The 24,556-nt window shown below is 40.0% G+C and overlaps 2 protein-coding genes across 3 annotated transcripts; one reads left to right on the forward strand and one right to left on the reverse strand.

Annotated features, from left to right (window-relative positions):
* The first annotated feature begins 1,037 nt into the window (after nt 1-1,037).
* Nucleotides 1,038-4,777, forward strand: LOC143903722 (protein FAM76A). Its single transcript, XM_077417585.1, has 7 exons — nt 1,038-1,486; nt 2,299-2,363; nt 2,451-2,664; nt 3,209-3,345; nt 3,518-3,761; nt 3,837-4,074; nt 4,229-4,777. The coding sequence occupies exons 1-6, from the start codon at nt 1,391-1,393 to the stop codon at nt 4,068-4,070; spliced, it is 990 nt and encodes a 329-aa protein (XP_077273711.1). The 5' UTR covers nt 1,038-1,390; the 3' UTR covers nt 4,071-4,074; nt 4,229-4,777.
* Nucleotides 4,503-21,550, reverse strand: Blimp-1 (PR domain zinc finger protein 1). 2 transcript variants are annotated; one of them, XM_077417581.1, is made up of 8 exons: nt 20,410-21,550; nt 17,224-17,436; nt 15,606-15,725; nt 14,628-14,753; nt 14,391-14,517; nt 11,241-13,154; nt 10,409-10,750; nt 4,503-10,162 (listed from the first exon to the last, which is right to left on the reverse strand). In XM_077417581.1, exons 2-8 carry the CDS (start codon nt 17,428-17,430, stop codon nt 10,002-10,004), a joined length of 2,997 nt encoding a protein of 998 aa, XP_077273707.1. In that variant the 5' UTR covers nt 17,431-17,436; nt 20,410-21,550; the 3' UTR covers nt 4,503-10,001. The 2 variants fall into 2 exon arrangements, with proteins under 2 accessions (XP_077273707.1, XP_077273708.1); XM_077417582.1 differs by having other exon boundaries at nt 17,266-17,436; nt 20,410-21,548.
* Between the last annotated feature and the right edge of the window lie 3,006 nt (nt 21,551-24,556).

Below are 24,556 nucleotides of genomic sequence, written 5' to 3' on the forward strand. Positions count from 1 at the left end.
AATTTCACGTCGTTCGTCGTTTATCCAGCGAGATTACCGACTGATCCTCCTACCGACTGCAATTAGCAATTATTAGTATTCACGAAGACGAGGGATTGTTCGCGGTGATCGCTCTTCCACCATGAGATTGTGTTTTAAAACTGACCAAAACTGACTGCGATCGCGGATCGACCGAATTCTATCTTATCTCCGTTATCTCTGTTATTTGGTTATCTCCGTTCTCGTTATCCATGTGATGGCCAATCAGCTTGCGACTTTTCTGTAAGAGCAGAATTTGCATATATTATAATATATTATATGTATATATGTTTCTCTTGCGAATGATTTCAAGGATCAAGCCAAAAGAATAAAAATCGATAAGCCGATTCGAGCATTAGACTATCGTAAAGCCGGTAAGCAAAGCTATCGAATCCGCCTGCGCATAAACCTGCATGACTAGGCCTCGTATTAGATTACATTAATTAATTCATTTTACGAATTTATTTAAACTATCAATAAAAAAAGGATATTTTTCGGAATATTTTAAATGTTAAGTGTACGTGTTAAAACGATCAGAAGTATTTTTTCATTCCAAATTTTTCGCTACACTGACATCACGATCTAAAACTTGACCGTTCTTTTGTTTTGTTTCGTCTCCAGTGCAAGAGATTTTATTTTAAAAGTGTATATATACATATATACAATTGTGACTCGTACATCAAAATTTTTCAAAGCTGCGTTACGTTGCACCTTCCGCATTCAAAGATGAGCAAATTAACTTTATTGTCGATTAACTTACTTTTTACATCTTTATCTTTTTCTAATTCTTAAAACTTGAAAAAGTAAGTTAAACCGAAATTAAAGTTAATCTGCATTGATAGAAATAGACATAAAGGAAGACGAAAATGCAGCTGCAACGAAAACCAGTTTCAGCTGTGCACATATGAAGTGCACGGATTATTTGACGGTTTTCGAAACGCCGCGCGTCGCGCCATTAGCGCCGATCGCATCGGTCTGAACGTGGCCGCGGGCGGCAGTGGCGTCCTCGGACGGCCACCTCCGCCGCCACGGTCGGCGGTCGGCCATGTTGCTCCGTCGCAGCGGTCACACACAGATGGCTACGTGAAAGTCAACAACCGGTTCCGCCGGAGTATAGCAGTCGCAATCGAGATTCGTCGGGATAATCGTTCCTGCCGCGTTGCCGTCGTCGAGTTTTACGTTTACTCCGCGTCTCCGTAATCTCCTTGTCCGGTTGTCCGGCGTGGGTGCCACGCGTCGTGACTTTCCCCATCTTCGATATCGCGTCTCTTGCCGCGCGGCTACCGCCTCTCCCCGTTGTCCCGTTGTCCGGCAACGGCGGCAACGTATCGCCGAGTCGTGATCGCCGCCGATCGCGGAGTAGTCGCCGAGAATGAGCACCAACAATGTGCAGGCGCTCTTTGCATGTTCCCGGTGCTTCTCCAGGCATCCCTTCGAGGATCTATCGCCCGGTCAACAATTGTGTAAGGTACGCACACCGCAGGGTCCGTCCGTTCCTCGTCGGTCTCTCAAATCGACGCGACGAATCCGTCGCATCGAGAGGCGAGAGGATTCCGGAAGGATTCCTCATGTTGCTCGAACCTTCCGTGGAACAGAATGTGACTTGTCACGTGCCGTAGGGATGAATGAAATTCTTTCCCTCGATAAAATTTTCCACGACGCGTCGTGGGTCGATGGGTTTTGTGTAAATATGTTGCATATGTAACTGAGGAGAGGAAATTTCAATTCGATTCAATAAATTGCATTTTTAGCACTCGGATAATTTTAGTTCTTTATTGTGCGGGAAAATGGTGTTTGAATTGAGAAATTCGAAATACGTGATTTAAAAATATTTCTTAGGATATTAACTTTCTTGTAAATTATTATTAAGATTATATTTTTGGAATATTTTACTACGGAGTAAATGAGTGAATAACAGCAAGTTATAAAAGTTGCAAAAATATTAGAAGAATATGGAAAAAAAATTGAAATAAAAATATTTAATAAATAAACAATATTATTGTAATTGTGATGATTTTAGTTTTCTTTATTGCATCGTAGCGCGGTTGTGAAAAAATGTTTTTTTGATTAAGAAATTTGAAATACATGGCTTAGAAATAAATATTTTTAAATAGATTATTATTAAGATTATTTTGTTAGAATATTTCACACTATATTGTATAAATGTGTAATAGTAAATTGTGAAAGATATTGAGAATATGAAAAAAGTTAAAGAGATATTGAATAAATTAACAATTATGTTATAGTTTTTATAATTAGAAAAATTTGTTGTTTACATAGGAATGCAGGGGAGCCTTTCCTGTAGTAAAATGTACGTACTGCAGATCGGAATTCCAGCAAACCATGTAAGTGAGAAAACAAATCGCTTCTGTTCTCCCTTATAAAAATTGCTTATAAAATGTAACAAAATTGTATTGCAATTATTTCCACAGAAAAGGTAACACAAGCACCATATGTAAAAAGTGTGAGCAAAATGTCAAGTCTTATGGAAAGCCGTCAGCTTGCGAGTACTGCAATACCATTGCTGCGTTTATCGGTAGCAAATGCCAACGGTGTACAAATTCGGAGAAACGCTATGGACCGCCGGTCACGTGCGAGCAATGCAAGCAGAAGTGTGCCTTTGACAGACAGGATGAAGATAAGAAGGTAATGCAAAGGCGGTATGCTTGTAGCTCTCAATATTTGAAGGAGACGATCTCTAGCTGTGCGACATGTATCTGCCGATATAAAAATTAGATTTTATACTGAGAACTATTATCTTTTTTCTCCCTAATGCTTTTTCTTTTTTGTTGTTTATATACACTGACACAACACTTTCAATAATAAATACTGTGTTCTAAATTTATGTATGTAATAAATTAATTTTTAGTGAGATCTATATACACATATTTCTTAGCAAACTAATATGACTTTAAATACAACACTTTATTATCCCTCTTATTGTTCTGAATAATTGAGAGTAGCTGTGTATGCTATTTCGCTATAATACTTATATTTTCTGAGTCCATACATTTGACTTCCTCTCTGTCACGACTTCTTTTTTTTTTTTAGAGAGCGAATAAGCATCAAGTGTAATTTCTACAGCTAAGACTTCTCTCTCTCTCTCTCTTTCTCTCTTGTTGGTACATGGTAATGAATTTATTCTACCGCAATGCTACTTAATTGGTTACGGTGATGTTTTGGTTTTTAGGTAGACGGCAAGTTATTATGTTGGCTGTGTACATTGTCGTATAAACGAGCGTTAGCAAAGACTAAGCAATCGGACGCGGAAAGAAGAGCGCATATGAAATTGGCGCAACAGCGGGCTGCGAAGCACAAAGAACAAAAGTAATTATCCAAATACATAATATCACAAGGTAACTCTTGATAGCCTTAATATTGCGTGTACATCACAATTTTTTTCCAAACCTGTTTCATGCGACATGTATATTCGATAAATACACATTTTAAATTGTACCAACTAAATTTTTAATTATTTATCTTATGTTTTCTGTTGCAGACTGAAGGGCTACAATAAAAGACCGCACAGAGTCGATGTGACAAAGCTGCCGCCGCAATCCGAAGCCGGAGACACGAACGGTCCTACACCCGCGAAAGCAGCACGGATGGCCGGCGTTCACGACCCTCATGATCCGAACAGCTCGGATCACGTGGTAGCGGTCACGCAGCTCAAAGAAAAGATAGCGCATCTTCAAAAGCAAATCAGCCAGAAAGAGGGCCAATTACTAGCAAAAGATAGACAAGTAAGTGAAAGATTTTCTGGATGTTCTCTAGAAACGATTCAAGTGGACAATGCGTAACCAACATTTTGATTATAGATTACTGACCTGAAGGCGAAGAACTTCACGTCCGAAACAGAATTGCGCAATAAGATGAAAGCTTCGGAGAAAGAGTACGAGACAAAAATCTCCAACATGCAGCACAAGATCTCTAGTTTGTTGAAGGAAGTAGCGTCATTATCGAAAACGTCCAAGCGAGGTGATAGAGTGGCCGCCACTAAAACGGAAGCTGGGACCAACAGTGGGAGTGGAACAGACAGTCCCGTACCTTGATAAGGTAGGTATATCTGAATTTTGTCGCCGTCTTCAGAATGTTCGCATTTTAATGGAACAAATTAATATGTATTAAACGAACTCGCAATAGCGACATAAAGTCGCGTCACCCGATATATCTTGCAAATGAAAAGCCCCACTTTTCGTATTGTTTCCAGAGAATTGGTTAGCTGTGACAACATACTCAAATGACCGTACCCATATAAAACATGCATGATTATACATTATGCATATAGTTAATTGTTTCCATTAATAAGGCGAAATTGTATTATTTTTCTAATTACTATAGGAATGTATATTATTCTCTCAATATGCATCAGAGAAAGGTCGTATTCGTATCTCCGTTTAGGGGAGATCGATAATGCAAGTAAAAAATTTATATATGATAATTTAGAAATAGCTTTCTCCCCCCCTTTATTTTTCGGCGACTGCCAGTTTTGTGCGACTTGTTCGCCGGAGGTATTGATTTTTATGACGAAAGACTAGCGAAATTCGAATAACACAAATCCTGTTTTATGCCACGAATTTATACGAAACCATTGGTGGGGATTTCGAGGCAAATTCGGATTGATTGTACATGTATGTGGAAACAATAAGTGGCAGCGTAGCTGTTGCATTTTATTATTTATGATAATGATGATGTAAACAACGCTGAATCGGGTTATTATGACTTGTAGATCAATTTACAATAAAAGCTGAAAAATTTATTGTCCCATGGTTCCACATATCCAGTTCACGTCCATGTCCACGTCGTTCGTTATTCTTTTTTCCTCAAGTGTGATCGTTATCGTGACTCTTGCATCATTTCAAGCATGAGCGGTTTATGATATAAGGTAAATGCCTGGACACTTACCTGTATCTAGACATTTTTATCATTTTAGTCCTCAAATAAGTTATAACGCGAATTAAAATCAAGGAATCAAAGATAAAAATTTTTTTCTTGTATTTGTATTATATTTTTATCTTTGATTTTAATTCGCGTTATACTTATTTAAAAACTTAAATGATAAAGGTATCCAGGCATTGGTACATTTACCTTAAATGATATCGGATTATAACGACATATATGTATAGGTGTGGTAGTGATATGTGCATATAAATATCCAACAGCCATATATTTATTCTTTATTTTAAGAAACAAATGCTAATTGAGCATTACCTATTCAATAATTATAATGATAATAAATGCGTAACAATTTCACTATATATATATAATATATATATATATGTATACGAAGTGTAAGGATAATTAACATTTAATTTATAGTCGTTTAAATACGTACGAGCGCGTGCACGCGTGCGCGCGCGTGTGCGTGCACGGTACAGTTGGATCGTTATCGTTTAATTATTACGAGATGATAAGAACTAAATATTGCTTGTTTGTTCTTGAGGCGGTTAGTCGCCCTCGCGCTTGTCGCTTCCTCTCTCGATATTTCTCTACTTTCAGCGTATGTATTTACATGGTCTTCACCGTTTTGCCTCTTTACGCGCTGCGCCGTGTGCTGCTCCCTTCTCCCGTATCGCTATTAGTGTTCAAAGTCCTAAGCACCTAGGTTTCTCCTCTAGCTCCGTTTTAACTTTGTTATTCGTAATAGTGCTCTCAAAATACAGGCAAGGCGGGGAATCGAAGGCAATGTACGGAATGATGCTCGAACACCGGTCGTGAAGAACGTCACTAGGAATCGCGACCGTCACCAAAATAAATTTTTCCATTATTGCTTGTAATTGCGATATTATTGTGTAACGAGTCCTGAAAAAAATGTTTTTCTAGGTCGTTGCTTCCACTTTGTCTCGCATCTAATGTGCTTTCAGCGTCGTTCTGTAAGATAAGCACCTTATAGAACGATACTGAGAGCACGTGCGCTGCGTGCGCATCAGATTCCTCATACAACATCCGAAAAGTTCCTGAAGCGTGATCAGGGCAGCGTCATTAGAATACTATCGCTAGTACAGCGTACGCTACATTGTACAGAAACTTTTTCATTGCTCGACATCCCGTAGAATGCCCGCGAATCGTCCACGTTGCCTGGTTATTAAAAGGGTATATCAGCAAATCAATGTAAAGGCCTTGTGAATCTACGATACATCGTCTCGCGTTCGATTTCGCGAGACCCAGTTCGAACGCTCGTTAAACTTATTACGGTTATAATTGCCGGGACAGTCGAGGAGGAGACTCTTCGTTCGAGTGTGTTCGACGGTGCCCGGCGGGTAGATGATGAATAGTACGAGGGTAATAGGTAATTCGGGGTATGGAGAAACGAGGATCTCGTCAGTTTCGTAAGGATCTCGCACGCGAGCACCGCGGTTTCGGCATAGGGGAGAGAATAGTGGTCGCGTATTCCCGCCACGTCCCGAAAGATGAAGGATTCAGCTAAAAACGGGATTTCTTTGGATTTAAATTGTTACGGCGTAGCGTCGCAACGTCTGGACGCGAGCTAGGGGGAGATTCTTGCGAAACCGAAGCCTCGGGGGATGATCTCGCGAAGGAAGCCGAAATTTAGAACGATAATGTTAATACACTCCTGCATTCTTGAAAATCGCACATTCTCTCACTCTCGCGCTCTCTCGCTCTCGTTTTCTCTCTCTCTCTCTCTCTCTCTCTCTCTCTCTCTCTCTCTCTCTCTCTCTCTCTCTCTCTCTCTCTCGCTTCGTACGGAATCGTATCGCGATGCACGTGACTCCTTAAAAATCTCACAAACGCTCGATAGCCGTGTGTATATCAGTCTGCGATACGTCCCTTAGATTAATATCTTTACGGAACGACGACTCGGAGATCTCGATATCGTGTTTAAAAATTCTTATCGTTCGTTAAAAAATTCTCTCCGTCCCCGCCCTTCCGCGATGACGAAACCTCAGAGTCGTCTCTCAGTAAGAGTGAGTTGTTTCGTACCACGTACGGTAAGCTGCGCTCAGAATTAACTCGTTCGATCTTAGCGTTAATGGAAGTACGAATTCGCCGAGTTTGCGTAAAATCAATGGAAACTGCGCGGGAAAGAAAAATAGCATTTTCGACAATTCGTTAATTCTAGCTTTTAAACTTTCTGTGTTACGTACAGAGGAAGCACGACGTAATCGAAGAATTGATTCGCGCACGCGAGAGATTTGAGAAATCATTTCCGCGAAGATTTAACTCGATTTTGAAATATACATTTTTCTTAAGAAACGCCGTAATTGCACAATAGTTCTCTCAAGACGTTTTGACTAGATTTCCTATCATAATAACTTCTCCGATTTTACGGGCAATTGTCCTCTCCTCCTTTAAATTTTGATAGTTTAAAGCTACGGGCATTTTCAACAAACCGCACGATAATAAGGAGATATTTTTTTGCGATCAAAACCCAACTTATACAAAATACAACCTCCTTTAGTTAATGAGCATTAAAGAAAGAAAGATTCAGCATAGCTGAAATAAATAGAAACATGCAGCATGTGGAAGCTAATAGCAATATTACAAATACGTATGTATTTATCGAGGATGTATTTATCGAAAGCCGAAAAAATATGGAGATAATAAGCGCAATTAAAAATTGCGGCGCACGATTTTACGTATATGATTATTTATATCACTTCATTCCGTAATTAAACCCCGAAAAGAGCGAAGTCTTGTCATTGCTAACTATGCACCATTATATACCGACGAGAAAATAAATTCTCGACGTAAAATTTTGATAAATATTAACACGATTATTATCGTAAATCTAAAATCTCTTGCTTATACTACGTTTACGCGAGCGTTACTTCTGTAGTAACTTATGATAATTCACCCGTTTACGCGAAGGAATTATCGTAAGTTACTACAGAAGTAACGCTCGCGTAAACGTAGTATTAGGGATGCTAAAAGAAAGGGCACTTTCTCAATGTGCCAACAAAGTTATAGTATATAACTTATATAAATGCCAATCGTGTTCACAAAACACGAGTATAACACAAGCGTACGTCGATAGTTTCAACGTTCTTTTTTACACACGCATTAATAAATTAATATCATTAATAAAATCTTTAATATAAAATTTACTTCGCGGAAGTTAACATAAAGCGCAGTCTACCGTCCGCCAACCGACGACGACGGTATGCACGCATGTATGTGCGTATACACACAAGTACACATACGCATATACATGTGCACACACGGATGTATATACACATATATAGGTATATATATTTATATGTATATATGTATAAAGGTATTTATAAATTAGAGCTCCTTATATTACTTCTTTTTAAATTATTGAATAATTAATAGTAATATTAATATATATACAGGTACAGGTCTCGTATAGTTGCAGTCGTGTCGTCACTAGTTGTTCGAGTCTTACTTGTTGTTTCTTGCTGTTGATCGTTCGCATATTACGCGAATATTATGACGGGTGCCGACAAAATCCGCCATTTTACACACCGACCTAAAACCTTAGCACGTCGAAGACTGAAATTTTGTTTTAAGAATTATGCCTGAAATATATATTTCAAGTTAGTTTTCGCAATGTATTTAATGCCGTGACAATCATCGCGATCTTCTGAAAATATATATATAATACAATCTTGCTAAATTATTTGAAATTAATCTGTCTAACAGAAAAAAAACTTTGAATCAGACTTGATCACTTTTGCAAAATTGAAATTAATTTTCTTAATAGCTTGCATTTTTAATATTTACACAATTAAAATTGATTTTTTAATAGCTTCCAATTTTAGATTTCCATCACATATATACAGCATTGAATGAATTAAGAAATAATAATACATTTTTTTGCATCTTTTTACACAGATATTTTTACACGGAAAAAAGTAAAATCGCAATGTAAAAAACATGAAAAATTACTGTATAAGATTATTTTTCAACTGGAGGCATTTTAGATTAACATTTATTCGAGTCATTGGGAATTCATTCATCATGATGCGTCTTCGACGTGCAATTCTAAAATGCATCGTGGAAGAGTAATCGAGAGATTCGAGTGACTTTGGTACCATTGCTTATACGAGCATCCTCCCTATTTCTGAAATGACAGCATTACGATCTTCTCAAGCGATTAAACCTAATTATTTCGAACATCACTCTCCCTTTCGTTGATAACGCTACGATAGAAAAAATATAGAAACGAGTATTTACAAGGATAATTTACAAGGAAGGAACTTTATGCGCGTTTCCAGACAGAACTTCGTCGGTTTTCCTGGGAAAAATCCATCTTCCCTTTTTTTCACATCATCTTAGGTATTAAAACAACAAAGTGTCCGCTAAAAAATTAGGCGGTTGTTGATCAGTCGATTAAACAACTTCTATTATGCAATTAACGATGATCGATCACTCTATGGATTTATTACGATCTTCTCCTACGTTTTCTCGTTATTTTGAGAAATCATTCACAAATTATCTCAAATTTTGATGAAATATGGTCGGTTTTTTAGGGAGAAAAAAAACAGATTAAATGAAATAATTAAAATCTAGTCTTTTCTTTATTTCTACTAACATTTAAGTTTAGTTTTTAAAATTATTCTAACGTAATATTTAACATCAAAATTCCAGAATTATAAAAATTGAAGATGATGAGAGTAACAAAAAACATTTTTTAAATATATTATTTTATCATAGTAAAAATTATTTTTCGTCTCCAGAATGGAGACAACAAATAGAGTTTAAATTCTCAAAATTTAGAATATTAATAGAAACTTATCAAATTTTTTTTATTGTTTCAAAAATCTATCATAATTTCATCGAAATTAAGAAGGAAAACTTGCGAAGATTTCGCGCGCGACATTATATGCTCTGTTCTTTACTGCCATTTCAGAGAGGGAAAGCTCCTATCTTCGGTCTTTTTTCTGGTCAGTTGCGAGCGACTCTCTTACGTTTCCACGATTGTATTTTGCGCCCGAGCGGAAGGGGGGCTCATACCCCATCATGCGACTTATGTAATTATGTAGCATTATGTGATGTACTTATGTACACTCGATAATGTGTGGTTGGGATGTTTCTATGACGCTCGGTCGGCCCACGGAATTTTCCAGGTTGTGGAGTGACGTCGAGTGCGGGCCATGCGTCGATCCATGCCTGTCGTAATTATCGATGTGCTCCAACTCGCATTCCTTGGGCATATTTCCTGCAAGGATATGCCCGTCCAGTGTTAGCCTCATCCTCTTATCTAATACCTAACGTATTTATTATTCTATACTTTTGAATAATCGATCAATTTTTTCCGAGGTCCTAAACTTGTCGATAAGCTTGCCTATTAACATGAATCTTTCTTATGATTGTCTTAGCGACGTGCAACAACGAAAGATAAGCTGTTTCTTCATTCTACTTTGATTGTAGACCTATCTGATGTAGATCTAGAGTTCGTACTTACCAACATTCATGTCAGGACCGTACTCGTAATACGTCGGCGAACCCACGGCCGCGGCAAGTGCGAGCTCGTCCTCGATGTTATTTGGTCTGCAGCTCGTTGTCTTCCAATGGGTCCTGAGGCCGCTCGCGCTAATGTATTTTTTGTCGCAACCCTGGCAGGTGTAGGGTCGTTCGTTTGTGTGCAATCTCTTGTGCAGTTTTAAATGAACGAATTGGGTGAACTTGGCGGGACAAAGGTCGCAGGCGTACGGTTTTTGACCGGAGTGCAGTCTAAGGTGGGTCTTCAGATTCGAAGTCGAACTGAACCTCTTCTTGCATATCTCGCATTGGTGCGGCTTTTCACCTGAGGACGCATTGACAAATAAATGTATAAATATATTATTGTCTAAAATATTTGGCAGAAGATCTGATAATAATATATTTTGTGTCTTGATCGAACTCTTGATAAGCAAATCTTGTTTGTCACAATAATACCTCTTTTGTTTTGTGTGTAGGAAATATACATGCAATAGATGTGAACAAAAGAATAAAAAATATTGTACATATCAATTAGTTACCTGATATTACTAATAATGTTATATAATATTATGATTTGCAACATAATGCCTTTATTAGATTTTTGCAAACTCGATATACTGTACATATACAAAAAGGAAAGTAATTGTTAGATATCAATTAAAAAAAAAAACAATAAATAATTTATAAAGATTTTAAATAAATCTACTAAGCGCTCTATACATAGCAAAGATCTTATGAAATACAAAGACGGAGGTACTACTTGATTGTTATTCCGACAATTACATCAAGACTAATACTCGGATTAGTAAGCTTACCAGTATGCACGAGATGATGCTTCTGGAGGTGCGCGAGTTGTGTGAAGCTTTTGGTGCAAACATTGCACTTGAAGGGTCTCTCGCCGGAGTGCGTCCTCAGGTGTACCTTGAGATTCGATAGCTGACCGAAGGTTTTGCAGCAGACGTTGCACTCGTAATGCATCTTGCCGTCTTTCTTCTTGAGCGGATAAGGCAGCGACCTATAGCCCCTCGAGCCCTGAGAGTTGGGACTGAGGGCGCCGCTCTGGGAACAACCGTGATCGTCCGGCGACAAGGAGCTCGCCGGCGAGTATCTGTTGAGAGATGACGAGGAGTTGGGATGAATGGTGAGACCCGGATGGTGGCCGAGATGAAGATTGTGCGTGCCAGTAATCAACGCTTGGTTACTGTCGATTTGCATCGTTGACGAGGTGGGTAGCTGATGGCCACCGCTGCTGGTGGCCTCCAGTCGCCTGCCGTCCGTGGTCCTCTCGTAGACGACGTTGCCACTTGGCGTGGGCGAATAGGCGCTGCAATTGATAGACAATGACGCGCCCATGTTGTGATGCAGCGAGCCATTTTGGTGACCGTACAGACTACCGTACGGACTGTAGGACGAGGGCGACTGGATTGGCGAAATCGGCGAGACGCTCTGATTGCTGCTGCTGCTACTACTACTACTGCCGGCAGAGTTGGGGTAAACCGGACTGGCGGACTCGATCTGACAGCCGGCGGCCCCCGAGCTGCCGGAGTAAAGAATCGTCGTCGGGGTAGGTACGCCGTTCTGACTTGACGACGGCGACGGCGATTTGGTCTTCCGCTTGGGCGGGCAACTGTTCGTCGTGGACGCCGAATGCGGGCTGCTGCTGGACGTCAGCATCGTGCTGGACGAGAGCACGCTCGTGCTGGAATGTATGCTGCCGCCGGCGTTGCTGGACGAGTGCAAACTTCCGGGATGCGGCGGCAGGCTGCCATTACTTCCGCCGGTGCTCGAATGCAGTCCTCCTCCCGTACTGGAGTGAAGATTGCCAGTAGGACTCTGCATGCTGGATAGCACGCCGCCGTTGCCGCTGGTCGAGTTCACGCACGAGTCTGTTTGTATGGGCAAGTTTGAGCTGGAGTCCGGGCTGCAGGGTAGAATGTTTCCGTAACGATGGGACTTCTTGTAAGAATACGCCATCTCGGTGGGGCTGGAGGGTGGCGGCGTCACTGAGTCTACGTGAGTCTGATGATGCAACTGATGATGCTGATGGTGCTGCTGCGAGCCGCCATTGTGATGATGATGGCTGTGATTATTGTTATTGTTGTCCGTGCTGTTACGCAGCAAAATGTTTTCCAGGATAGAACTGCTGGGATTGGCTAGGTAGGCGGGTCTGCCGGACATCGGCAGATTACCACCCTTGACTTCCGGCTCGTAGAAGGGTTTCATGTTCTTCTCGGATATCTCATCCTCAGGCACGGTCGACAGCACCGTGCTCTTCTGCAGGATGATAGGTGATACCGGCTTCTGGAGTTCCGGGGTGACCGCCCGGCTGGACATCTCCTGGTCTTTGTCCTTCGTCGGGCCGTCAGCTATACCTTTCGTCGCCTGGAAGTTAACGTAGGTCTTGGAGATCTTGATCTTGACTTTTCTGTACTCGTTCTTCGCTGCAGTGTTGTCTTGCTTCAGAATCTCATCGTTGCACACTGACGATTTGGCATTCTTACTAAAATCCAGCACGTAGTTATTTTCACTGTCAGACTCACTGCTTTCCTCGGGTGGTGTCAGGATTTCGTCGTGATAGCCGTTTGAGTGATAACCCTCGTCTGACCTCACGGAACCATCCGTTGGCGTCATCTGACGCCTCTCGTAGATCGAAGAGTCTTTTAGTGGCGATATCACGTCGACGGCGGGTGAAATTTCCGTGGGTAGCGTTGATTGTTGTACTTGTTGTCCTGAAAATAATTGATAATGAATATATAAAAATCCTTTCAATAATAAATATCGTTGTACAGTGAAATTACGAAACTGATCAAATTGTACTGTTGTTACGAATATCTTTTGAAAATTCATGAACGAATATATTTGTACCAAAATCATAGATATTATTTACTTATTGTATATGTCATGTTAATATTAAAAGGTCATTTTCATCGATTGCCATCTTCGAATTAGTTAATTGTAGATAATTGTTACATAGTACGTTTGATCAATTACGCGAGTATATTTAAATAAAATTGGATATAACCCATACAGCATAGAAAGATTACAATTCAGACATATGAACAAAAAAAATGCCGCCATTTATTTATTTCTATTTAAATAAATTTTTTACTATTTTATTCCACTACGGTCGAACGATCGTATTGTGAATTTATTGGAATCAAACAACCTCTTTATTATGAACTTTCCCCTCAATATACATTCTCATTCCGATGACATATGCGCAAAATAAAATTTAACATGATCAGAAACAAATGTGATAAAGGGTGAAAAAGCAGCACAGAAAAGGTTTATTTTACGAGCTTTCAGTTCACAACACAGACGAGTTTACAAAATAGCATTTTATTATACGGACATTCGATTGCACTATATAGATTTTGGAACAATTCTCGTATGTATCTATTTGTCTTACACTTACCTGCTTGTTCCGTGCTGCTTATAAGTTATGCTAGGATTTTATGTATAAGACCTATTGGAGATATATAGTCGAGTGCACAATTACGAGTTTGTCGTAAGTTTACTGTAACTTTGCTATTCTGTATGTCTAACGAATTTCTGTAACATATTATACTGTAACTTGCAAAATTGCTTCAATATAGCTGAAAAGTTCTCTGCTGTATGAGTGGACACAGATGATGGCACATATAGCTTCTTTTACAATCTTAATTTGAATTAAACTGTATCATGACACCAGTTATTATTTACGTAATTATAATTTCTATTTTATAGAGAAGATATAAAACACAGATATGTCATAAAATCTTTTGATAGAAATGCATGAATAATTAAGTGAAATATAATACAAGTTATAAACGATAACTCTCGCGATAGCTTCTTTATAACACTAATCGTTTTAATTCGTTACAAATGTCAACGGTATATCGAGATTTCGGTTTACGCATTAAATTTCCATGTTATGATTTAATTTTAGCGTTATATTAACTTGAGGTGAATATAAATCTACTTACGTATTCTCTGAAGCATCAGCTCACCGGTGAGCGGATAATTGAGCCTTTCCGCGAATTCCCTGCAGTACCAAACCAACAATTCTTGATGCGGTAATATCGGCTTGATCGTGTAAAAATAAATGTTCATCTGAAACACGGGTATAGCAACAATTGTGAGTTTTTTCCCTGCGCGTATAATCTAGACGTGATTAAAAATATATACTTCTTTGCAAGATACGCTGCACAAAATTGCTTTACCTTATACTGGCATGCTATTAGGTTTTGCGATTCGGACGAGTAGGCGGGATTCACGTAACGCATCCAATTCGATTTCTGGACGTCATAACCGTCGATGTAATAGAACAGCTCGTTGTTCTTGTATACCTGATGGACAATTCGAAAATCATTTTTATATTCGCGATGATTGAAACGGTTCCATGAGAATATTATTACGATTGACGAATTTTTAATTATAGGCATGCATATTCGTTGTTTATAGATATGTTCCAATCTCATGTCCCCAAAAAATATAAACGTCTAAAAAATGACGTACATTTTTGAATATCTAAAAATGAATATCTAAAAATCGTTTAAATTTTTTATATATTCTTAGAGTTTGGATAGCATTTTTAGCTGACGCTAAACATCGCCCATTGCTAGCCCATTCTTAATAATGTAACATGTTGTCAGTAATTATTAATGTATTTTGCTAATGACCATGATTATCAAAGGCGCTTGTATTTTTTCAATCAGGGTTACAATTCAAAAGTTTACCCAAATCTTTATATTTATTCTGTATAATCTTTTTTTATTGCAAATACGCACAAATTTTCTTATTATGATTATGAAACGCTGAATTATTACTACAAGAAAACACTAAAAAACTGGTTAACGTTCGCGTTCGTTAGATCTCATCGCGATTTGTATGTATTGTATGTATGTATCGTGTGCGAAGATCGTAGAGGAACCAAGTAGTCGTAACGAATTGATAAGTTACGAGACATCAACGGCTTCTCGCGGGTTTCGCTTTAAGGCTCGCTAGATCGGTTGAAACCAGTTTCTGGTCTTTGCTGGCTTCTCCTTCCATTTTAGCTTTTTTTCTACGTTTTCTTTCTTTTTTTAATTTTTACCGGTCCGTCTCTCGAATCTATCTACGTTAACGGTCTCGGCGAAGAGTCATTCGCCGCGTAATCTGAAAATAATTCGGTTGAATAAGAGATGTAAAATTGGCCTTACCCGCCAGAAGTACTTCCGGTTCGCGTCTGCCGGTACCGAATCCTTCGTGTACACCTGGCCGACCAGAGGGCCGAAACGTGTCCCTTTGGGGATGTAACCGGTGCTCCACACACCCAACACCTGTCACATACGTAATTTCCGATTAATCGAGTCGACTTAAATTGAGGGATGATGCATATTTGAAAGCTTAAATATCAATTTAGCCTCTTAGTTCTCATCTCGTAATTTATACATCCACACATCAAATTTTATAATTGAAAATTCTCTCCAATAAGATTTAATATTTTATAACTTGATCAATTTTTTATTTTTTGATAAAAGGTACTGTAAAAAAATGTGCAAAAAATAATTAAAGTAAAAAGAATTAATAAGTAGTTATAAATAGTTATATTTGCACTTATTATATTGAATAATTTGGAATCATAAATCAATTCTGTAATTCATATAATGGATTCGCAAAGTTCGGCAGAGAAATTGCGCTGCCGAAAAATGTATAAATGATCGGTGATTGGTAAAAGCGTATTGTTTGCTTCCTCCGTTATTCTCATTGCCCGTTCTCATCCTATCGCAGCGTTGTGTTAAAATACGCGGATATCGGCAGAAGATAGAACCTATTTTCATTCCGACTGAGAAATAGAATGGAATTCACCCTATTGCATAGTAACGTACATTCGGCAAAACTAATTTAACTCTTCGGTGCTTTCAGTCCAGCGCGGCGCTCTTCCGATGCTTTTGTTTCTCTTTTGACAAACGGAAGCTCGACTGACGAACGTCGATTAGCCCATCGTGCGCTTCTCCTCAATGTTATTACATCGATGCGATTCGCGAACGTTTCGGCTTCTATCGCCAGACTCGAAATTTCGTAAGTGGCGTAGAGAAGCTTCGAGCAAAAGTTTCGCGCCGATTACACCGAACGTTCTCGATTCTCGCCGCGCTGAGGAAAGTGTAACGCGATTCGACTTCGCCTCTAGGTCATGCCTCGTAAGTTAATTAGCCTCTCGTCTCTCGGTCAAGTTTGATTTCATGGCGTCGTTCGGGGCCAACGCCTTTTCATGCTATACATATTCTATGTCATATCTATCTAAAACCTATCTAAAAAACTTATTTTTCTTTGTCAGTCATTGAAATTCATGCATTTATCTTCCATTTATCTCCCTTCACAAGAAAACTTTTGATGAGAAATTGAAAAAATTGAAAAAAATGATTACTTCCTAAAAGTTATGATATATAATACTCTGTTGAGTAAAACCAAAGTTAAATGAATTGTAATTAGTATTGGAAGATTCTGTTTATAAATTAGAAACTATAACAGATAGAAAGGGAAAACTCTAATGGATGAGAGACTAAAAGTCTGATTATCTCCAGGTTTCCATTAGTACTTAGTGTAGTTTAATATTACACGCTATTAGGTAATATTACTCGCGTGTATTAATATTTGTTTAAGTTCTAAAGTTTCTGCAATTTGATAACGCTTAGCGTTTTACTCTAGGACATTACGTCTTTTTTTCTGGAAATTATCAGTTTTCTTGTGTGATTTTGCGCGAGTTTAAAGAATTAAACTGACGCAAAGAAATTAATAACTCGATGCGATTCGCGACTAAATATGCGGCTCGCCTACCGAGGTAATTTCGGAATAAGTTTCTTCTGCGAAAGAACATACATCGTTGAGGGCCTGAGAGGGTTTGAGGACCAGGTTCCGTGGCAAGGACGCCTCCGCACGATTGGTATCGCCTGGCGATGCCGACACATCCGGTACCAAATATACGGCATGCTGCTCGAATTCTTCCTCCCTCAAGGTCGCGTGATCCCACTCGCTGGCCTCCATCCTTCGCTGCAAATAGAACCGGAAAATTCTTGTTAATTTGATTTGACATTGGGAAATTTTCGCGAAAATATTTGCTACACTGTTAGATGTTAAAGGGAAAAATTTAAGCCAATACCTTGAGTTAAATAACATTTTGTTATTTTCAACTACCGTATATGTCGAAATTTGTTATTTTAACACAAAACAGTATTATTTTAACTCCATTGGTTTAGTTGAGTTAACAGTGTTCTAGTTAAATTAACAACATATTGAGTAGGAACAGTGGCGACTTAGAGAAATATATAGTTAAAAATGACTCAAATTGAGTATAATTTGATACTACGAATTTAACAGTGTAACTTTTTTATTTTAACAATGTACTTATTTACTATATTTGGTATATCTGATGCATTTACAATGCACAAGACTATATGAATTAGGTTAACAAAAGTAACAAATATTCCACGGAATGTTTCGTGCCATACACTTATCGCAAGATGCTCTTAAATTTCATCGTTATGAATAGCAGAAGTCACGTTTAAGTAGATCTTAGAAACTCTTCCATAATCTTAGTAAATAGTAGAAGCTAATTTATATCCCTCTGGCATCCCCGAAAAGCTATGTATAATCGAGTGACGGATTAAATGTCCTTTTAAGCGGGGATTATACATTAAGGAGGCTTCGAATTTTTATATGTTCTGAGATTATTAATTCTATCGTATATATCGCTGTCACACGCGTGTTATCTACCACTAGTTATTCAATCCTACTGGCTAATGGTCTCTAGGAAGCAAACTCGTATATTCCATTCTTATGCGTTCAATAACACCGAATGAATAATCGAAGCTTCGCCATTGATACCCACTATTTTTTACCCATATTGTTTTTTTTTATAGATTTACGTTTTTTTATTTTTATCGTCGAGCAAACACTCGATTAAGCTCAAGCGTCATCATTAAGTCTCGCAAAAGTTAACCGGCGCGATCGTTATCGAAGGAATAATTAAAAGTCCTGGCGGTGCGCAGTTCTATTTCTTGCTTCATGCATTCGCGCAACTCCGGGAAATTATAAATTTGCAATAAATTCAAATCGAAACACAAACTATTTGGAACTGGCCAAATTGATGTAGAAATAAGTAACAAATGAAATGAAGTTAACGGTCAGTAATCAAATTGTTTCTCGATGCTTTGGTTTAGACAGTCACCCGAAATAACGTATAATCAATGATCGTATAAATTCGAATAATACCATCCGTTCACGTGCAGCTAAAGATTGTTAAAACATCGAATTAATATTCCAAAGGATTTTTCATCCGTTCACGTGCAGCTAAAGATTGTTAAAACATCAAATTAATATAACAACGAATTTTCCGAATATCAAATAATTGCTGGTATATGAAAAATAAATGTCATTGAACGAATCGCGATTCGCGATCCAGTTTTCCTCGACAGTGCCGACTCTTCAATTTGCGGTGGTGCAACACTTTAACACCGCGAAAGTGAAACCCGTCCACGCATTGATCGACTGCAGGGGATGGGAGGGAGGGAGAAAGGAAGGAGTAGCAGGGGGCGGTAGGGCGGACGGGGGCATAAACTCCGAAGTCCTCCCCGTCCGCTACCACCCGCTGAGGGTTTTCGCTACCCGGTGGATTTCGATTTCCATGAAAATCGCGCACCGCCGATATCGCAAACCGCTCGCTCGCGTATGCTTTCGACGCGATTTTCCGACCAAAAGCGTTTTATCACGTTCCCGAATTCTCGGGGAAATATATTTCTTACAAAATAGATATTACATTTTCGAAATTAATTCGTTCGCTGAACCGTAATAAATGTAAATTTACATCCCGGAAGCTTCGTGATTTTTAGGCAGTGTGTTTCACGATCCTTTTTAAATGAACATTGTACAATTTCATTTTTTACTGATGCTAATTTAATTGAACCGACAAACAATCGGTTATTTTTACCTTTTTGTAATAGCTTTTTCGGAAATTGATTTTTGTATCCAAAGTCCTAAGTTTTCTTTATTTCTTTTTGTCTCGTAAAATATTGAAAGCACGAATATAATAATGCGGTTTTCCGACGCAGACATTTCTTTCCCGGTTATTCCATATTCCGTGTGATATTTATTTTTCATCAACTTTCAGTTATATTTATGTATCTATTTTACTCTGGTTTAAACGGGAGAATTAATTTCTTATGCCATAGAGAATTAACCGATTGTTTCTCAATATAGTAATTAACTTAAATTATTTCTATATTAATATTTTTGTCGACACACCGGTATTTTATTTCAACACAAATTATAACAAAGCTCTCTTCCTTCCAAATCTTTCATTTTGCACTTTTCAAACAGAAAATGTGAAAACTGCAAAAAATTGTTCAAATAACACGCAATGCATCACATTTTACACAAAAGATCGCTGCACTCGCAACATTGCAGAAATTGCAGCCGCGACAGGATCGATCCCTAGCGAAAGGATATATATGGTTTTTGGTCGGTCGCGGTACGCGTTGCGTTACGAATTTTTCTGTCTCTCTTATGTTACTTATAATCATTAATCTTTTTGTAATGAAAATAATATCTGTTATCTCAATTTCTTATTATCCTTTCGCAATACTCAATTAAATCTATTCGAATCCATCTATCTACTGCTCTCTCTCTCTCGTGTAGTTTTTATTAAAACAATTATCCGCACATGAAAAGAAGACGCATTATGTATATCGGAGAACTTATTTTTTTCACCATTGTCAAGTTTGAAATAGCGAAGAGCTCTACACAAAACTCCATTTTTTCACCACCGTTAGTTCCGAGGCGGCAATGTCGGCTGCCTGCATCCCTGTATCTTTCACTTTAGATTCCAGGACATAGCAAAGGACTACTCGAAAATCCGTATTTTTATTTTGGACTTACATTGACTCTTATATTCTAATTTGAACATAACATACTCCCTTCCTCATGCTTTGCAATCTTAACGTCGCGAGTCGGGTTTATGGTACTCACGGTTTTTGGTGCATCGGACGCGACCAGACAAACTCCACGTCGACAGCGTTGTTCTTCGAGGTGGAGACGTAGGTAGGTTCACCACCCTGGATCACCCGGAGAACACCCTTTTCCGTCGCGATCCCTTCGCCGTTGCGCGACCGTGCGTGCGCGGTACGAAGGGCTCTATAAACCGGCGGCCGCTTTTTACGTGATCCTGTGGTTTCTCAGAGAGACCGGCATCGCGCCGGCTCCGGTTGCACTTAGGGCCCGTTTCTTCTGGCCTCGCGCTAGCGGGCGACGCAGGGCGCCGTTTACCCTCAACATTTATCTAGCTCGATCTGATATCGCGCCGAGGGTTGCACGGAGGACGAGGGCGAGAAATTACGTCGGTAAGGCCGATCGCTGCCCCGGCTCTCTCGCTGCCTAGGCGGTCCCTACGCGGCCACCTACGCGTCGACGACGCTTATCGATTATCAGGACATCGGAAAAAGGGAATTGCAATCGATTCCCACCGATCGGCCGACATTGCTCTGGTCCGTGTCGCCGTCGCGCTCGTTGTTTGTCAACAATGCCAATTCTCGCCGCCGCCGCCGCACCGAGCGAATCGCCGATCGGAATCTCCTCCTCGGAAAGTCGTTTCTCACTTTTCTTTTACTTCCTCCACCTTCCTCGAGAACGGATCGAGAGCAAATCGATTTTGGCTTAAGGCTTAACACACGCGCGTCAACACTAGCGATTATTCACCGCACCGATCGGAGTATCTCTCTCGCGTTACCCTTCTCGTCGAAGCGTCATTCGACGACGCGCACTATCACCGGCTTTCACACTCCTCGGCACCGATCTCTCGCTGTCAAGACCGTGTAGCTGGCGAACGCGACGCGCGAATTCTTTCTTTTTCTTTCTTTTTGAAAAATCTGGAGCGCTTACGGAGAACTCACTCGCGAAAAACTGGGAATCCGCGACGATCCTCTCTTTCGCGAAGGGGTTGCGCCTCCGCCTTCGTGTGGTTCTCCTCGACGGGATGGTACACGCAAGAGAGCGCGGTGTGTGTGGAACTCGGGTAGACCTGACCTAGCCCAACGCGACTCGGCTTGGCTCTCCTCTCGTCCTCCTCCCCCTGCGTCGGTATTGGTCGGCGGATATACGTCGATCTCCCTTCCGCTTCCGTCAGTTCCTTTCTCTCTCCCTCTTCCTCCGTCTCTCCCCCTCTCGCGCCGTCGCGTCGTTCTCTTTCTCTCTTTCTGACGCACGCGGACGCGGTGGTGCGCCCGCAAAGCTGCCAGACCAGAGCAGAGGTGGTGCATTTCTCTGCGCTGCGCTTTCGATCGACCCGTTGCCAGAGGTTTCCCCTCTCTCTCTCTCTCTCTCTCTCTCTCTCTCTCTCTCTCTCTCTCTTTCTCTCTCTTTCTCTCTCTTTCTCTCTGCCTCGGTTCTCGCCACCCCGAATCCTCCCGTTCTTCCCTCTATGCGTCTCGCTTCACCGTACGCCACTTTCCAACCTCGTCTACCACCCCGATTCACTCCCCGCTCATTGCTCTTCGTTCGCCCCTACCATCATTCTCCTCCTCCCTCCTCCCCGTCTCTTTTTCTTTCGTGCATTTCCCTCTTGCATCCTTGTCTCGTCATCGCTATACCTTCCTCGTCTCCCTCTCTGTCTCTCTTCGGTCTTCCATTATCCCTTTCAACCCACCGCCCGCTTCGACGCGCGTGCAACCAAACCCTTTGGCGCACTACCCCTATTCCATACGTCGCTTTCTCCCTTTCTCTCGCCGTCATCGCGGCGCTTGTTTGTTCATCCCTCGTCGTTGTCGACAGCAGAAGACATGCGCCGGTCGGGGTTTCAAAGTTTAATTCTTCAGATAACTTTTTACGATTATAAGAAGCAGAAAGAAGTTCGAGGAGGAACTCGGTTAACAGTCGGATGAAAAGTGTCCTTGGAAATTTTAATATTCGAAATTCGATATTCGAAAATATTGGCACGTCAATATAAAAGCTCAATATTATCTTAAACGTTATGCTAATATAAAAAATAATTCTAACCACTTTTAAGTTGAAGAATTTCAGAAAAGGATTTGTGATCGACGTATTGGTTTCTATTGATAATAAACTAAATATTATATTTTATTGTAAAATGCGCGTCTCTTTACTATCAATTATTAAATATTCTCTAATTTTTATATCAACGAGACTTGTATAGTCTTAATTCAGGAATTATGGTTTTCTCTTAAAAAATCTTTCTCGTCGTATACTATTGTCACCTATTGTTTACACTATTTTTATCTTGCTATTTTCATGTTTTTTTCGGTGCATTTCTCTCGGCGTTTCTTCTTGTCTAGCGCCCTCTCGTAACCCCTTTACGCCGGGAGAGAACGTACGTTTAACCCCTCCGACTACTTCAGACCACCCCTCCAACCATCTATTCTCATTCACGACTTGGTGCATGAAGTGACTACGTACAATGCACACATACAAATCAGTAGAGAGCTTATTATTATCTAAAGATGACGATAGCGAAAGATATGAAAATATTAATAGTTCCCTCGAGTTACGTTATAAAACATTTGGCGAACTAAACGCGCGGTTCATTTAATTGATAAGGACCATCAGTGCTCGATCGCAATTATTGTACGAATATCGTTGTTTCGCATACAAAGCGATTTATTATCGCGATTTATTATCAAATTATACGAAGACAGCAACGGTACACATAATGCTCGCGCGCCGCCGGCATACAAATCCTCGGTTTTTTGCGCGTCGACTTCGCGCGATCACCGAGTACGTGGAATCCGACTGGCCCAGACCCTGGCCCAGAGTCACGGCCATTCGAGATCGGTAACCCCGTTCACTTCGACTGTGCGAGAGAACGTGCGCGATTCTGACAAGTCTTTTTCGAATCATCGCGAGATTAGTCGATGAGGCCGTGGACACATCGCGACACATCGGGAAGCAAGGTCGTCGAACTCTCGGAACTCTCGAAACTCTCGAACCCTAATCCGAAAGACCGGTCTCTCGATCATATCGCGCAAAGTTACGTGAGCGATCACCGGGGGCCCATCCGTACCTCGACAAATTCAATCATTAATTTGAAAAAGAAATACAAAGAAGTCGATTATTATAAAATTCTGCGAAAATGGAGAAACATTCTTTCTAAATTTAAATGTCGTAAAAATTCGAGTAATAAATCTTAATCTGATATTACATTTTTTTATATTAACCATATTCTTGGTACATATATAGTATGTGATATATACACATATATAATACTCACAAAAACGTATATAAATTCAACATTATTTAGCGATTAACCCATGTGTCATAATTTATTATTATTTATATTTATACGGAAAAAGAATAGGGGTTTTCAATAGAGAACAGAAGCAGCAAAATATACATATTTACCGCAGGACGATTCAGCACCAGCGCTATAATTCATTTGCGTTGTACCCGATCCCGATATTAATAGAATATTGGGTTACACATGATTTATTCGCAATTTTATCGAAATTGAGCAAACTGTAGAATTTCATTTGCGAGCAAGACTTTTTCTCCAACGCTGTTTCGACTATGTATTTTATTCCAAACTCCCATTACAAAATTTACATTTGACCGATCGTTATAAACGTGTGTGGCGAGCGATCATTAAAAAAAAAGTGTATGTTTTCTCTCATACGCAGAGAAAGCATTGCAAATATAGATAAATAAATAAAATAAAGTAAATATAAAGACCCAGAACTATACGTGCCAATAAAATGTGTCGTTCACACACGCACCGTGGCAAATCCGGTCTATGTGTGAACGATGTTCTCGTATTACGCTACGATTATATGGCTGGCGAAGCCATTGACCTCCTCTTCTTCCTCCTTCACCTCCTCCACCGCCAGTGTGACGAAATTTCGGCGTGGGCATATACGCGATACGACAGCTCATGCCGAATTTCACTTTTCGACGGAGAAACACGTGCGATTCGCCTCGATGCGATTTCCACGATGGCGAGCCAGTCGACAACGCCAGTCCCGCCTAGCGAAAGAAGTTTCCGCCTGAATCGCCGACGACTACTAACCCAGATACGTTCCTCGGGGTCGTCGATCTTTTCTCTCCTCGGCAGGAGAACGACTGTGTACCAGATATATTAATTTCCTACGGCACGACCGCTTCTTGCACACGA

This window comes from Temnothorax americanus, unplaced genomic scaffold, assembly GCF_048541705.1.
Source record: "Temnothorax americanus isolate GAGA-0224 unplaced genomic scaffold, ASM4854170v1 Scaffold5, whole genome shotgun sequence".
In the NCBI taxonomy this organism is placed as follows: Eukaryota; Metazoa; Arthropoda; class Insecta; order Hymenoptera; family Formicidae; genus Temnothorax; species Temnothorax americanus.

What these genes read in the sequence shown, in the direction of transcription:
- LOC143903722 (XM_077417585.1), top strand. Translation starts at nt 1,391, where the DNA reads ATGAGCACCAACAATGTGCAGGCGCTCTTTGCATGTTCCCGGTGCTTC. An exon ending in CCGGTCAACAATTGTGTAAG is followed by an intron (nt 1,487 to 2,298) that starts GTACGCACACCG and finishes TTGTTTACATAG; the next exon opens with GAATGCAGGGGAGCCTTTCC. An exon ending in TCGGAATTCCAGCAAACCAT is followed by an intron (nt 2,364 to 2,450) that starts GTAAGTGAGAAA and finishes TTATTTCCACAG; the next exon opens with AAAAGGTAACACAAGCACCA.
- Blimp-1 (XM_077417581.1), bottom strand. Translation starts at nt 17,430, where the DNA reads ATGGAGGCCAGCGAGTGGGATCACGCGACCTTGAGGGAGGAAGAATTC. An exon ending in TAATAGCATGCCAGTATAAG is followed by an intron (nt 14,518 to 14,627) that starts GTAAAGCAATTT and finishes CCCGTGTTTCAG; the next exon opens with ATGAACATTTATTTTTACAC. An exon ending in GCTGATGCTTCAGAGAATAC is followed by an intron (nt 13,155 to 14,390) that starts GTAAGTAGATTT and finishes AATTATTTTCAG; the next exon opens with GACAACAAGTACAACAATCA.